Raw genomic sequence first — 14,013 nt, 5'->3', positions numbered from 1 at the left:
AAATGCGCTGACCGTCCGCCCAGGCAGGGGTTAGAGGGAATGCCATCCCAGAGTCCACATGGCACCAGGAGTCAGCAGGGTTTCCACAGCGGCAACAGGAAGCGGGACTCCCCGCAGAGGGAACAGCTGTGCAGGGACCCTGGATGTGGGACTTGCTCTGGGCATAAGGAGTTTGATTTCAAGGCAGAAAGTACCTCTCAAGGAGGAAACGGGCTGAGAGACAGCCAAGGGTTTGTGCCAGGTGAGAGCAGGTGGTGGCCCCAGGGAGTTGGACTGTGCATAAATTGTTTTTTTCATTTGATTGGCTATTTTATTTTATTTTAATTGAGATTTCACTGGCTTTTAACACTGTGTACATTTCAAGTGTACATTATACTTCAGTTTCTGTATAGACTGCATCGTTTCCACCACCAATAGTTTAGTTTTTATCCGTCACCATGCATATGCGCCCCTTTACCCATTTTGTCCTCCCCCCACCCCCTTCTCCTCTAGTAACCACTAATCTGTTCACCTTATCTGTGTGTGTGTTTATCTTCCATTTCGGAGCCCTGTTGCTGGGCCCTATGCAAAGAGCCTTCCACATAGCATCCCTTCCATCTTCCATCACCCTAGGAGGTCACACTACCAGAGAGACTGAATAACTTCCCCAAGGTCACACAGCCTTGAGTCCTGGCAGAGGCAGGACCAGCCCCCCAGGCCTGCCTGACTCCAGAGAAGAGGGGATCGAAGCCCTGTGGAGTGGATCGGGGTGGGGCTGGGGCTCCGGGGAAGGAGGGAACCAGAATTGCAGCAGGCTCTGTGGCCCGTCCACCGCCTGAAGGGAACCCAGTCCAGGACAACAGGAGCCCTGACAAAGGGTGGGGGGCAATCCTGCAGCCGGTGGGGAGACTCCAGCTTCCTCTCCAGAAAGGGCCTCAGAGAAACCCTAGCTCTGTATTTCAAGTTTTTTTTTAAGCTGCTGACACTTCTTCAGCTGAAACCTCCAGCTGAGCCTGGAGCTGCTGAAGTACGTGGTCGCTGGGAGTGGAGGGGGCCAGCCGCCCAGCTCTCCCTTCTTCCCACCTTCCAGAAACCCCAAGAGGCAACTCCAACCTCTCCCCAGAACTGTCTGAAAACCACAAGCCCACGCTACCCACACCCAATTCCAGATGAGAAGCCCGAGGTCGGGTGAAGGACAGCGACCTGCCCAAGGACACCAGCCAGCCGCAGCGAGCCCCCGGACGCCGCTCGACTCCAGGGACAGAAAGGGGCACATCTCAGGGGTCCAGCTTATTCCCTGAAGCAACCGCAGGCAAGCACCTGGCCCCAGGTGGGCACCGGGGAGATGCGGTGTCACCTCCTGTGGGACACTGAGCACAGTCAGGCTGCAGCCCTACCAGTGAGATGCCAAGTACAGTACTGAGATGGACAGGTGGTCCACTGCCCGTGGGCCTCTGAGGCCCCTCATCACCCAGGCTGCAGGAGGAGGCCAGTGCATGGCTGGGACATACGGGCTGCCCTCTCCTGTGCTCTGGGGGTGGCTGCAGACATGGCCTTCTGCCCTGGGCCCTCACCTGCTGGACCAGCCCCTGTCCCACGGTGCAGAGGAGTAAAGTGATGTGAGCCCAGTGTGACCTGCCCAGGGTTGCATGAGTGGGTGAAGAACAGGAAGTGGCCAGGCCCTCAGGCAGATCCGAGCCCGGGCCAGCTGCCAGCTCCCCAACCCAGAGCAGAGGGGACCCCAAAAGCCACCATCTTACCCTACTCCCCAACACCCTGAGGGCCCACGGGCCTGAACTCCTCTCCGGGAGTCTGGGGCAGACTCCGGCTCCAAAATTCCTGCAAATTCAGTACTCTACTTCATAATATATCTGGGTTTGTTTCATATAAAAATAACCGTTTTCCCTAAATTTTGCTCTAGGAAAACCTGCCATGCTCACCATGTGGCTTTATGTACTATTCCCCCGCCCCCTGGTCCTGTTGGGCCGAGAGCCACGGCCTTAGGGCTGCCAAGCAGACAGGCCAGGGGGCCGAGGGGAAGACAGCAGAAACGAGGACGGGACGGTGGCAGGGCCCCCCCCAGGCAGGAGGGTGGGGGTGATGTTGAGCCTGCCTGGGCCGGCGTGGTGGCTGTGGGGCCCTCGGTGCTGCCTTCACTGGTGGAGGTAGGCTTCCAACCAGACGTTGCCTGACTTCTTCAGGGTCCTGGGAGGCGGGGGTGAGGGTGAGTGTTGGGGACTCAATTTCAAGATCCCCCAAGATGATGAGGGTAGGTGGAGACATCCTCATTCCCCTGCGGGTCCCCTTCCCCAGGGCCAGGCAGCTGGGTGGGGCGGGAGGGGTGGACTGGGAGAGGAGGCCACACTCATTAACGGGAGTGGAATCTAGACCTCGGGGGAAGGTGGGGGGCGGGCACAGCTAAGGCTCAGTCCAGGCAGGAGCCAGGGTGGGCCTGTCCCTCCTTCACTCAGCTCTCTCTCTCCCTCTGTTGCCTCCTGCGGGGCCCTGCGACCCAGAGATTTGTAAGGCATGGACCCGGCCCACCAGGAGCCTGATGTCAGGCAGAGGAGCCAGAAATAGCAATAACTTGCTAGGAAAGCCTGTGCCAGGCATTCTAATGGGCTGTGATGAGTGACAAGGGCTCAGAGGATCGGGCAGGGAAGGGTCATGCAGGAGTTCCAATGCCAGTACAGAAGGAAGGGCATTCAAGTAAAGGGAACAGCTTGTACCAAGGCACAGAGGTGGATGAGCTCTGGCTGGGAATCTGACCTCTGTTGCCCACTGCCAAGGTGACCGCCAGGGCCAAGCCCCCTCACCCCTCCACTGTGACAGCTGCGGGCCCCTCTGCTCTGCTCCTTCTGCTTCCAATCTTGCCCCACCAGTGAATTCCCACAGTCAGAGCATTTTTCTAGACTCTAAGTCCTGTGTGTCCCTCCTCTGCTCAGCGGCTCTCCCACATACGAGCACACTCCTGCCTCAGGGCCTTTGCACTGCCATTCCTCTCTGCCCAAACATTTTTCCCCCAGATGTCTCCATAGGCAGCCCTCTCCCCTCCTCCTGGTCTCTGCTCACGTCATCTTCTCAATGCCACCCATTCAGCCACCCTATTAAAAATTACAACCCCAGTCTGGGGCTCCCCAGCTCCTCTCCTGCCCCCACCCTTAGGCACTGTGGTTTTATTTTGTTTTCTTCCAAAGCCCTTCTCCTGTCTCACATTTTATGTAAATTACTTGTTATTTTAACCAGGACATCAGCCCAGTTTTGCCCACTGGTGTATTCACAACACCTAGGCCAGGCCCTGGGCCCAGGAATTGCTCCCTAAACGCTGGCTGCCTGAGTGAATGTGGGGAAGGGAAGGAGAGTACAGTCTGAGGACAGAGAGCTGATAGGAAAGGCCTCGAATGCCAGCTCTTAGAGGGGACCCGTGTGGTCTCAGAGAGCTGCGCTGAGGAGGGGGCTGATGGGCACAGGGTGGGCAGGGCCCCGAGGGCGCTGCCATGAGTGGGGGGCTTACCTAATGATGTCTACTAGGGCGGTGGGAACGGACTTCACCTCGTACCTGAGGCCATGCTTGGCGCATAGCGCCTTGACCAGTGGGGCCACCTTGTGGTAGTTGTATCTCGGCATCGTGGGGAAGAGGCTGAGGGGAGAGCATGGGCTGGCACGTGGGGTGGGCGGGCGCCAGTGGGAGTCCTGCCCACCCATCACTGCCCAGGTCCCGCTCACCACCTCTCCCAGGCCCCCAGGGCATCCAGGGCTCACGTCTTGGCCTCCCTGGGCGAAGGACTGGACAGAGAAGCTCCTGGCCAGCCCCTGGGCTCAGGCCTCAGTACCCCCCACCCCCCTCGGGCCCCCAGGCCCGCACTCACTGGTGCTCGATCTGGAAGTTGAGGTGCCCGGTGAACCAGTCGAGGAAGAGCGAGGACTCCACGTTGCAGGTGGCTAGCAGCTGCGAGGAGCAGGCGGGGCAGAGGTGAGGGAGGCTGGCACTGAGCCCTGACCCCGTGGCATCCCCTGAGCCTGGCAGCACCATTGGGGTCCCCATCCTCCCAGAGGGGACCCGCCCCCCACCCCAGCATGTACCCTACCCAACCCCACACCTGCAAGGTGATCCAGTCTCGGTGCTTGTCACGGCCAATCTCCCTGGGGATGTGGTTTACCTGCGTGACCCACACGAACCACTGGCTCTCCAGGACCCTGTGGAGGAGGCTCAGGCACTGCCCCATGGCCAGCTCACCGCTCAGGCCAGACCTGGGCCTCAGCTTTCTCATCTGGACAATGGGATTGCAGTAACCCCTCCCCTGCTGGTGGGTGGAACGGTGTCCACTGCCAGCCTGAGCCCAGGGCAGCCCTGCTCATGAGGGTGGGCATCCATGGGCCACTTGCCAGCCAGGCTGCTTCCCCCAGACCCGCCTCCCCTGGCATCCCGCCACTCCCGTACTGGGCTCCTCGACAACCCAGGGAGGGGAGGCGGTACTGCTGTCCCCATTCTGCAGATGAGGAAACGGAGGCCCCACGGATGGACGGCTGTGGTCAGGGCCCCTTGCTGCCTAGGTGTGACCTCCTCACTCCCTGCCATTCTCAATCTGGCCTCACCTGACAACCACATAGAGGATCACAGCCCCAGAAACGCCATAGAAGGGGATGTAGGACAAAAAGAGGCGGAAGTAGAAGCTGGTGGCCCAGAGCAAGTCCTGCAGAGGAGGGTGGAGGAAGGCGGAGGTCTCGAGGCAGCTGGAGGGGGAGCCGGGGTCATCCACCCCTTCTGCTCCATGTGCCTCGGGGTCCTGGACAGGTCACTGCCCCTCCCTGGGCCTCGGTTTTCTCAAGGTAATGGGACAGGGTCCTTGCCTGCCTGCTTCACCGGGCTGAGCTTGGAGGTGAAGGGGCTGTGGATGTGGGTGGGATGGGGGAACCCCTGCCTGGGAGACACGTGCCCAGCAGACTCGGCAGGGTGGATCTTCCCCCAGGGAGGGCACCCCACTGTGAGAGACCCACACCGTGCCCTGCACACACACTTGCTCTCCCCCTGTGCACGCATGCACACACACACACATGTACCACGCTTTTGCATGCACACATACGCACCTGTTTGCATTCGTGGATGGGGCTGCCCTGTCCCACGCCACCTCCCGCCACCACCGCCGTATGCCCAGGGGACTTGAGCAGGGCCCCCACTCACCGCCCAGTGCCGGTATGTCAGTATGTACACCAGACTTTCCACCTTAAAGTTCACCAGGGTGATGAAAATGGGGCCGACTGCAAGGAGGGGCATGAGAGGGCTCAGGAGCAGGGCTAGGGTGCCGAGCAGGTGGGGCAGGGGGCGCGAGGGGAGCCGGGCTCTGTTCCTCTGTGGACGCCAATGGGACTTGGTGCCGGTCCTATCCAGCTGGGATGACCCTGCATTATCCACATGCTTTCCTGGGCGCTGGGCCTCCCCAGGCCGACCCTCGCTTCTGGTGTCCCTTCTGCAGGTGGGGGCTGGCCCTACTCATCCCCACCCTTAAATCTTCACCCTCTTTGCTCCAACAATGGCCCAAACCCTCTTGGGTTTTGAACTGCCCTGCTGGGAGGGCAGAAGGGAATTCTGACGGGGGTCTAGGAAGCTCCGGGTAGAGCTGGGACAGCCCCTGGCCAGAAGGACCCCAGGCAGAGGGAGCAGCTGGGCAAAGGCCCGGTGGTGGGAGAGAGACGAGGGTGCAGGCTGCGGTGCCCAGAGCAGAGGCTGTGAGAGCTTGGGGGTGCCCTGCGCGGGGAGGATTAACAAGGCTGCCCCTTCCACAGGAGGGGGCTGGAAGCTGTCCAGTGACAGCGGGTGTGGTGTGGCCAGTGCAGGCTCAGGTGTGGCCCCCCAGCCACACCCCCACCCCAGGAGGCCAACTGGACACTCACCCAGGAAGAAGTACAGGTGCTGGTAGTTATAGGGGAGGAATTTGTGCTTCTTCTTGCCGTACTGTGGAGACAGGGGGCGGCTGGGGAGAGAAGCTTCCTGGGCCCTCCTCCCCGAAGGCAGGGTCAGGGGGCCAAGGGGCAAAGGCAAGGGGGCCCATCATCCCTAGCAGGCTGGGAGGTGGGGAGGGGGTCCCCCGGGGCAGGGGCTCAGCCTGAAGCTAGAGAGGGGGGCTTGGTCAGGGGCTGGGGTTGGGCCACGGTGGGGGCCTTAGTGGCTGCCTGTCCCCCCTCAGCTGCCAGCCCAACCTGAGTGTGTCCATGTCCACCCCACACACCTCGGTGGACAACTCCCCTAGGACGAAGATGGGAGCCAGGGTCACATCTGGGTCTTTGTGGAGGACGTTGGTCTTGGCGTGGTGCTGGTTATGGCGGAAGTTCCACCACTGGGTAGAGAAGCCCTGTAGGGAACGAGGGGGGCTCTCAGGGGTGGGACCAGGCTGTGTCCACAACTCCATGCCTGCACACGTGGGCGGGCCCAGTGCAGCACCCCAACTCAGCCCCTGGCTGCCCACCACCCACCGCGACCCTCACCTTCAGATGCCCCATCACAAACTGCTGGGTCAAGTGGTCCCACCGGGACTTCCTGAAGACCGAGGTGTGGCCCAGGTCATGCTGCAGACACCAGCACTGCATCTGGCGAGACAGGCAAGAGTCAGGAGCCTTGGCACCTTGGCTCCGGCCATGGGGGAGGCTGATGGCCACCTGGGGTCCCAGCCCTGCAGCCCCAGTGAGCCCTTCCAGCTTGCGGGGCACACCTACAGCTAATTTCCCTTTTTAGACCCTTGTGGGCCAGCTTCTTCTTTTTACAGACAAGGACAACCGAGTTTTGGGAGGTCTAGGGGCTTGCAAGTCTGCCATGGAGGTTTGGGGTAATAGTCTACTGGCTCCCTGCACAGTGCTCGCTCAGGGTTTCTTAAATAAAGAGGCTCCTCGGCTCATTTAAAATGCAGCTTAACCCCCGCCCCCCCACACCCCCGCCACCCAGATCCATGCCTGATGGGGCTTCTGGCTGCTCATCCATTCATTTGTTCCTTCAGCAAACATGTCCAGAGTGTTTGCGTGTGCCGGGCCCCATGTCTGACGGACAGTTTAGGTGGCTGTGCTGGGGTTACCTGGGAGGATGCCAGGAAGAAGGTGGTGAGGATGCTGGACAGCCAGCCAGGGCTCAAGAGGCAGACAGTGAGCCAGGAGAGCAGCTCCACGGCCAGGATGAAGCCTATCATGAAACCGAAGTAGGCTGGCTTGGTCTCAAACAGCTTCATGTCCTTGGCCGCCTGGCGCAGGGCTCGGAAGTCCTCGATGAGCTCGGTCTGCCATGGTGGAGGGCGGGGTCAGCCGTGGAGGTGAGGCCCCAGTGGTCCCCAGAAGCCCCCCACAGCTCTCTGTGCCTCGGCCGCTCCTCCCAGTGCCAGACACAAGGAGTGTGACCAAGAGAAATGGAGGGCCGAGAGTCCCCAGCTTGGGGTGTGAGCTGGGGGGCTCGCTGTGGTGAAGGCTCCCCCCCCACAAAAGGCGTGGGGTACGTCAGAAGCAGAGAAACCTGGAGCAGCAAAACTCCTAGAGCTCAGCTCATCAAAATCCTCATTGTAGATGGGGATGCCACGCCCAGAACAGGGAAGGGGTTTGCCTGGGGACCCACAGCAAGTGGCTGGCCCAGCCGGATCTGGGACCCCGGGCTCCCACAGGCATCCCTATAGCTACAACTACCTGTCCAGGAAGGGATGGTAAACCCAGCCTGGGCCCCGTGTCCCCTTGGGCTAAGGCAGATGGAGCTGCTACTGGCAATGCCCCCATTCCCTCCAGCCCCCCCCCCCCCCCCACTGGGGGCTTAGCCTCCACTGGGGCCCTGCTCACATTCTTGGGTCCATCACTGCTGGGCTCCTCTGGGGCCAGCTCTCCAATCAGCAGGGGCTGCAGGAACTTGCGTACAAAATTGAGGTCCTGGTGGAAGGCGTGGAAGACATCCTGAAGGAGAGCAGACAGTCAGGTGGACAGACAGACAGCCGGAGTAACACCCAGAGGCAGCAGGCAGAGACAAGGTGGAAGGACCGTTGATGGAAGGGCAGAGCAGACAGACAGACAGACGGATGGAGAATCAGCTGGTTGTTCCATGGGCACAGACATAGGACGGCCCGGGTCAGCCTTGCCCATGAGCTGGGTTTGCATCCCAGGTCTCTCTTCCGTGAAGTCTGTGCCTTCCCAGGATATAGCTATCACCCAGCCCCGCCTTGGTCCCTGGAAACCTTGGAGTGGCTCCTGTCCTGCCCCTCAGCCCAGCCATGAGCTCTGTGGAGCAGCTGTTTCAGGGGCCGGAGCTGGAGGGGCCTTGGGAGCCAGGCTGCTGGGGATGGAATGTGAGCCGCCACTTAGGAGCTGAGCCTCAGAGCCGCAGACAAGATCGCACCCCCTCTCCATTCTGTATTTTCTCCTCAGTAAACCAGGAGCCACAAATGCCCATCTCCTGGGGCTGCTGAGAGGACGGAGTCAGTGCAGGTGGAGCATTTAGAAGGGGCCTGGCATCCATCAAGAACTCCACAGCTGAGCTCTGCTCTGAGCCCCCACCGGCCTGATGCGTCCCCCTCCTGAGTCCGCTCAGATTGAGTGCCTGTGGGGGGGTGCGCGGTAGAGAGTGGAACGCACCCTGCCAGTCAAGTCCTGGCCAGCCTGAGAAGGAGGAACGGGAGGGGCAGGCAGCCTTCCACCCCAGAGCCACAGTGGGAATGGGGGCAGCAGAATGTTCCACCCCAGCAAGGGAGTGGAGCAGGGCTGCTGGGGGCTCGGGTGGTCTGAGTCTGCTCCTTAAGCAAGTTGCTGAGGAGACAGCGGTGGGTGGTGAGATGGGGGGTGGGGAGAGGTGCTTCAGAGGACCCCCCAGGAGTCCTTCCCTCCCTCCTTCACCCTGGGGGGGGAAGATGAAGCAGGGTCTCACGCCCAGCCCCGGACACTCCCCCCATCCTCTCGCTGGCACTCCTCACGGGAGGCCAATGGGGAAGCATTCTCTGTAGTGTTCCCCTTTTATAGATGAGGAAACTGAGGCACACGGCTCTGAACATGGCACATCTAACTCCTGTCTGCACAGCGGAGCCCAGCGCACAGAAAGACGCCCCCAGGAGGCTGCCCCTGTCCCCCAGCACCCCTGGTGTCCCTGCTGACGAGCTGGCACACACGTTAGGGCCTCATCCACCCAGCACCCTTGGCCTCACAGGTGTCAGAGACCCAGCGGTGGCCCCGAGGCAGCCAGGCCCTCTGGCACTTGGTCCTCTCTCTACCACTGAGCTCTGGCTCTTCCCGACTGTTTCATCAGAAACCCATGGCAGCTTGGGACCCTCGGGAAGAAAGAACGAAGGCTGCCAACAAACTTGGACCGCCAGCATCCCCACCTCTGCACACCGTGTTCCTGCCCAGTGCCAGACAGCCCAGGGAGGGAGCCAGGCACTGCAGCTCCCCTGGGAAGGGGCTTGCAGGAAACGCCTACAGAGCCCAGAGAGGTCACACTAAACAGGGAGTGGCCGCTAGGCAGTGGGGCTTTCAAAGCAGCTGGAGCGGTGGGCGGAGGCAGCATGGGCTCCGGAGCCATGTGTCTGGCTCAAGGCCAGCCTGCCTCCGTGCCCCACCCTCACTCGTGCCCCATCCTCACTCGAGAGCCTAGGATCTGTTCCCCGCCCCAGCCCCCACCTGGACACAAACCCTATCCCCAAGCCCAAGGACTCAGGCCCGGCCCTTCGAGGGCCCCCAGAAGCTCCTTCACACCACCCCTATGCAGCTTCAGTCTCCTCGTCCCGTGAAATGAGCTAAGAGGAGTGCCGGCTGGTGTCTGAAGACCACACTAAATCCTAATGGCGCCTGCTGGTGCACCTGCACCCGGCAGCATCTCTTGACCTCTGCCCTGGCCACGCCTACCCTTCAGGGCCCAGGTGAAGGGCCACCTCTTCCGAATGGCCTCCCCTGGCGGACGCAGGCACCCATCATCCCCTCCCTTAGTCCCCGCCCTTCTCCTGGGAGGCTCTGCCTTCCCCTCCCCATTAGGGATCCTTTTAAATGTATATCAGATTCCTCTGGCTTTCCTGCCCCGCCCTCCAAGGCCCCCTTAGGATAAAATCCGGGGCCGGCCCGGTGGCGCAGCGGTTAAGTGCGCACGTTCCGCTTCTCAGCGGCCCAGGTTCGCCGGTTCGGATCCCGGGTGCAGATATGGCACCGCTTGGCACACCATGCTGTGGTGGGCGTCCCACATATAAAGTAGAGGAAGATGGGCACGGATGTTAGCTCAGGGCCAGGCTTCCTCAGCAAAAAAGAGGAGGACTGGCAGTAGTTAGCTCAGGGCTAATCTTCCTCGGGAGAAAAAAAAAAAAAGAATAAAATCAAAGTCCTGCTTCCAAGGACCCAGAAGCCCAGCAGGAGCCTCCTGCGACCTCTGGACCTCACTGCCTGTCCCCTCCCCACTGCTCTGCTCCAGCCACACCGAGAGCCTTGCTGTTCCTTGCACGCACGGAATACCGGAGTCCGGCCCCACTGAGGCTTTGTTCAGCTGGTCCCTCTGCCAAGGAACTCCTTGCAATGTTTTGTTCACAGCTCTATCTGCAGCAGTTAGAAGAGAGTTTGGTGCATAGAAGATGCTCATTGAATATCGCCTGCGGGGTTTAATGACTCACTAACTGAAGAATGAACCAATGAATGGAATCAACCGCCAAGTCTCGGTGTAGCATGTGGTTAAGAGCATGGGCTGTGGATTCAGATCCCAGACCTACCACTTAATGTCCAGTCTCCCTGCCTCTCTGAGCCTCAGCTTTCTGATCTGTAAAGTGGGAATAACCATGATAGGACCTGCCTCCTAGGAGTAGCTTGAGGATTAAAAGAGAATCTATGAATCAAGTGCCGAATTCAGAGTCCGGCATGGAGTGCGAGCTTGGCACCAGCTCCTGGTAGACTGCTGCCCACCCCAGGCTAGTTCCACTTGTCTCAGGCCGCCTGTGACTCTTAGACAAACCTGGCCCAGGGCCCAGAGCTCTCTCCCCAGAGTACTTGACTTTGTATCCCGGGATGGCCACAGGCTGACTTCATGGCACAGGAACTCTGGGAATTTCCTGGCAGGAAGGTTTCTGTTGCCTGGACGTGAGAACAGCTGATGGGCGGTCAGGGCTGGTGAGGGGTGCCTGTGGGAACACAGCCCTGGCAAGAGGGCTGGCCCTGCCCCACCTGTGCTCCAGGGCCTGGGATGGGGTACCTGCGCTCTGGGCCTGACCACATGGGCCAGTGGGCTGGTCTCATCCCTGGTCTGCCCTGTAGACAAAGACTGAGGTCCCCCAGCCCCAGCCACCTCATCTTCCCTTTGGCCTGAACGGACCAGGTATTTCTGGCAATACCAGTCCAGAGTTTGGGGCCTTGAGGAAGCTGAGAGATGGCATATAGCGACTCCTTCCTGTTACAGACATCGATAGAACCAGACGACGTCACCCAGCAAACGGGTGGCTAGGCCATGGCTGTTCCACCACACTCTACAGTTTGTGGGGCACATTCACACTTATCAGCCAACAACATATACTGACCAGGAACCACTACATGGCAGCTCTGGGGCCACGGAGCTGAGAAGGCATGGTCCTGCCGTCCGCTGGCTCACTGTCTGGCCCAGCTGCCCCTACTTTACAGATGAGGAAACTGAGGCTGAGAGGAGTGACATGCCTGGTTCAAGGTCACTCAGAGCCTCCAGTGGCAGAGCCAGGACCCAGCCCCAGGGGACAAACAGATTGTTTTTTTGGAAATGGGAAACGGACCTTACTGGTGATGAATCAATGAGAAAACTGTCAGATGGAGGTCTCAGGGTCAAGAGCTAACTGTAATGATGGGGTCCCACAGGGGATGGCCCCCGGCACAGGCCCAGGCACCAGGCAGGAAAAAGCGATTAATAAACGCTCTCTGTCATCCTTCCTCTCATCTGCCTCCATCCCGACCTACAGGTCAAAGGTTGAAAAAGCCCAAAGCAGATACCCATGAGATCCTGGAAGGGTGGCCAGGGCTCAGCCAGGCTAAGGGGGGAGGGGCCGTGGCACCTCACCGCCCCATACCCTGGCAGAATGACATACATGTACAACCACACACACAAATGCACGCAGTGTTCACACACAGACAGGTCACATACTCATTGGCCCACGGTCAGCTTCTACTCCGTGGCCACCACCCGGCCCCTCAGCACTGACAGACAAGGCTTCTGTCAGTTTCTAGAATTTCAGGAGGCTTCTGATGCTAACCCCTCAGCTTCCTGGGGTGGAAGCAGGGAAGAGAGACTTTTCTCCCTAAAAGAGTCCTGTGCAGATTAGCTAACCCAGGGGAGAGAGCAGAAGGCAGAGAGCAGGTGGCCCTGGCAACAGGGACACTGCCCTCCTGGGACAGGACACCATCTCTTCTGCTGCCTTAAGTTCTGCCTGATAGGGATGCATCCCCTGCAATCTTGAAGACATTCCTGGTACCCAGGGGGGCCAACCTAGAATTCTGGATGGTCAAGGACAGAGCATCATGGAGATGCTATACCAGCAATTCCTATTCTCCTGATGGGGGACTGTGGGACAGAGGCTGGTGATGAGTGTCATCCCCACAGGCTGCTTGGCCACTGGTCTCCAGCCAGATGGTCCTACTGGACCAGGCCACATCCATCCTTGGCCAAGACTTGCCTAGACGTGAGCTGGGAAGGGGAAGTCGGGGTCCCCAGGGCCCAACCTGTTGCTGGGGGTGACTGTGCTTCCTGAGGAGGCCCACCCAGCCTTGGCTAGCAAAGTTCTCCGGTGTGCAGCTGCCAGGCCAGGAGAGGTGAGTCACTGCTCCGCGGGGCCACTTACAGCAGCTCCTGGGAAAGCCACAGACCTCTGGGCCCTGCCCAAGCTTTGCTGCCCAGCTCCCAGCCTCTGATGGCACATCTCCGCATCCCTCAGGCACCTCACCCTACCTCTGGCACCCCGGCATGAGGGACCTGGTCTGGGGACTCAACTGAGAGGAAGAAACTCAGAGCAGCAGGGAGGGGACACACCCGCCTCTGAGAGACCCTCCCTCCCGCACAGACCTGCTCCAGCCCAGCCCGGGTCCAGGGCCTGGGGTGCGGTGCCCCATGCAGGGACGTGGCTTCCTTACCCCACATCAGGCCCTGGCTAGTCCATCCCAACTCTGAGTCCCTGGCCTGGAGATCAAAGGTCAGCAAGAGTAGAAAGGATGCGAAGACCCCGCAGGTGGAGCAGGGCAGTGTGCCCACGACCAGGCCCCAGCGAGCACCAGGCTCTGCTCCGCCCGCCGTGGGCTTCCTTACGGTGGCATCCTTGGCGCCGTAGTGGCCGATGAGGCGGCTGCCCCCCGGGTGCCGCTGCGCCCAGCGGCTGATGTCGTAGACGCGACGCTCGATGACCAGCCACTTGTCGCCGGGCAGGTTGTGCGAACGGATCTGCTCCCAGCGGAGGGTGGGCAGCGGCGCCCCCAGCTGCGCGGGCCCCTCATGCGGCCCTGGCCCCCCATCAGCCTCCCCGACGCCACCCATGGCTGCGTGCAGCAGTTTTCGGGAACCCGAGACCTCTCGGAGGGCCGAGCGAGAAGCCGAGGGGCGCGAAGTCGCCTTCCCGGGAGCTGTCGCCGCCGCCACCGAGCCTCCGCAGCCCCGCCCCGCAGCTGCGGCCGCCGTAAGACCGTGCACCTGCCCGACTCCCGGCGCAGGGAACTTTTCCTTTGCTTATAACCGCGCGGACAGCACCGCCTTGCCCCGGCCCCCGCCGCGCGGCCCCGCGGCCGCTCCAATCCCCGCGCAGTGCCTCGGCCCCAATTGGCTGCGCCGCGCTCCGGAGGCGGTGTCGAGCGACCCGCCCTTTCGGCGGCAAGATCCATTCTTGGGCTCCGGGCTCGCGTGGGAGCCGTATGCGGGATGGTTACACAGCTGGTGACCGCCGTGCCCTCGGGAGCACAGGTCTGCGGCTCGGGCCAGGAACAAGAGTCTGCGAAGAATGGGCTTCCAGGCGCGCTCCTGGCGCGTAAAATTCCGAGCGCACAGAGCTGGCAGGCTACCTTGGGATGGTTGTAAACAGCTTGCAAACAGTGGGCCCCCAGCGTCTGTGC

At 60.8% G+C, this 14,013-nt stretch overlaps 1 protein-coding gene across 2 annotated transcripts; it reads right to left on the bottom strand.

Annotated features, from left to right (window-relative positions):
* Positions 1-301: 301 nt before the first annotated feature.
* Positions 302-13,459, bottom strand: FADS3 (fatty acid desaturase 3). Of its 2 annotated transcripts, none has more exons than XM_046643079.1 (12): positions 13,220-13,459; positions 7,786-7,896; positions 7,044-7,241; positions 6,463-6,564; positions 6,207-6,329; positions 5,872-5,932; positions 5,162-5,238; positions 4,576-4,673; positions 4,080-4,176; positions 3,849-3,928; positions 3,494-3,619; positions 302-2,184 (listed from the first exon to the last, which is right to left on the bottom strand). In XM_046643079.1, the coding sequence occupies exons 1-12, from the start codon at positions 13,442-13,444 to the stop codon at positions 2,133-2,135; spliced, it is 1,350 nt and encodes a 449-aa protein (XP_046499035.1). In that variant the 5' UTR covers positions 13,445-13,459; the 3' UTR covers positions 302-2,132. The 2 variants fall into 2 exon arrangements, with proteins under 2 accessions (XP_046499035.1, XP_046499036.1); XM_046643080.1 differs by having other exon boundaries at positions 3,539-3,619.
* Positions 13,460-14,013: the final 554 nt, after the last annotated feature.

Source organism: Equus quagga, chromosome 17 (genome assembly GCF_021613505.1).
Source record: "Equus quagga isolate Etosha38 chromosome 17, UCLA_HA_Equagga_1.0, whole genome shotgun sequence".
Lineage (NCBI taxonomy): Eukaryota > Metazoa > Chordata > Mammalia > Perissodactyla > Equidae > Equus > Equus quagga.
The sequence above is the reverse complement of the archived record's forward strand: the minus strand, read 5'-3'. Positions and strand labels throughout refer to the sequence as shown.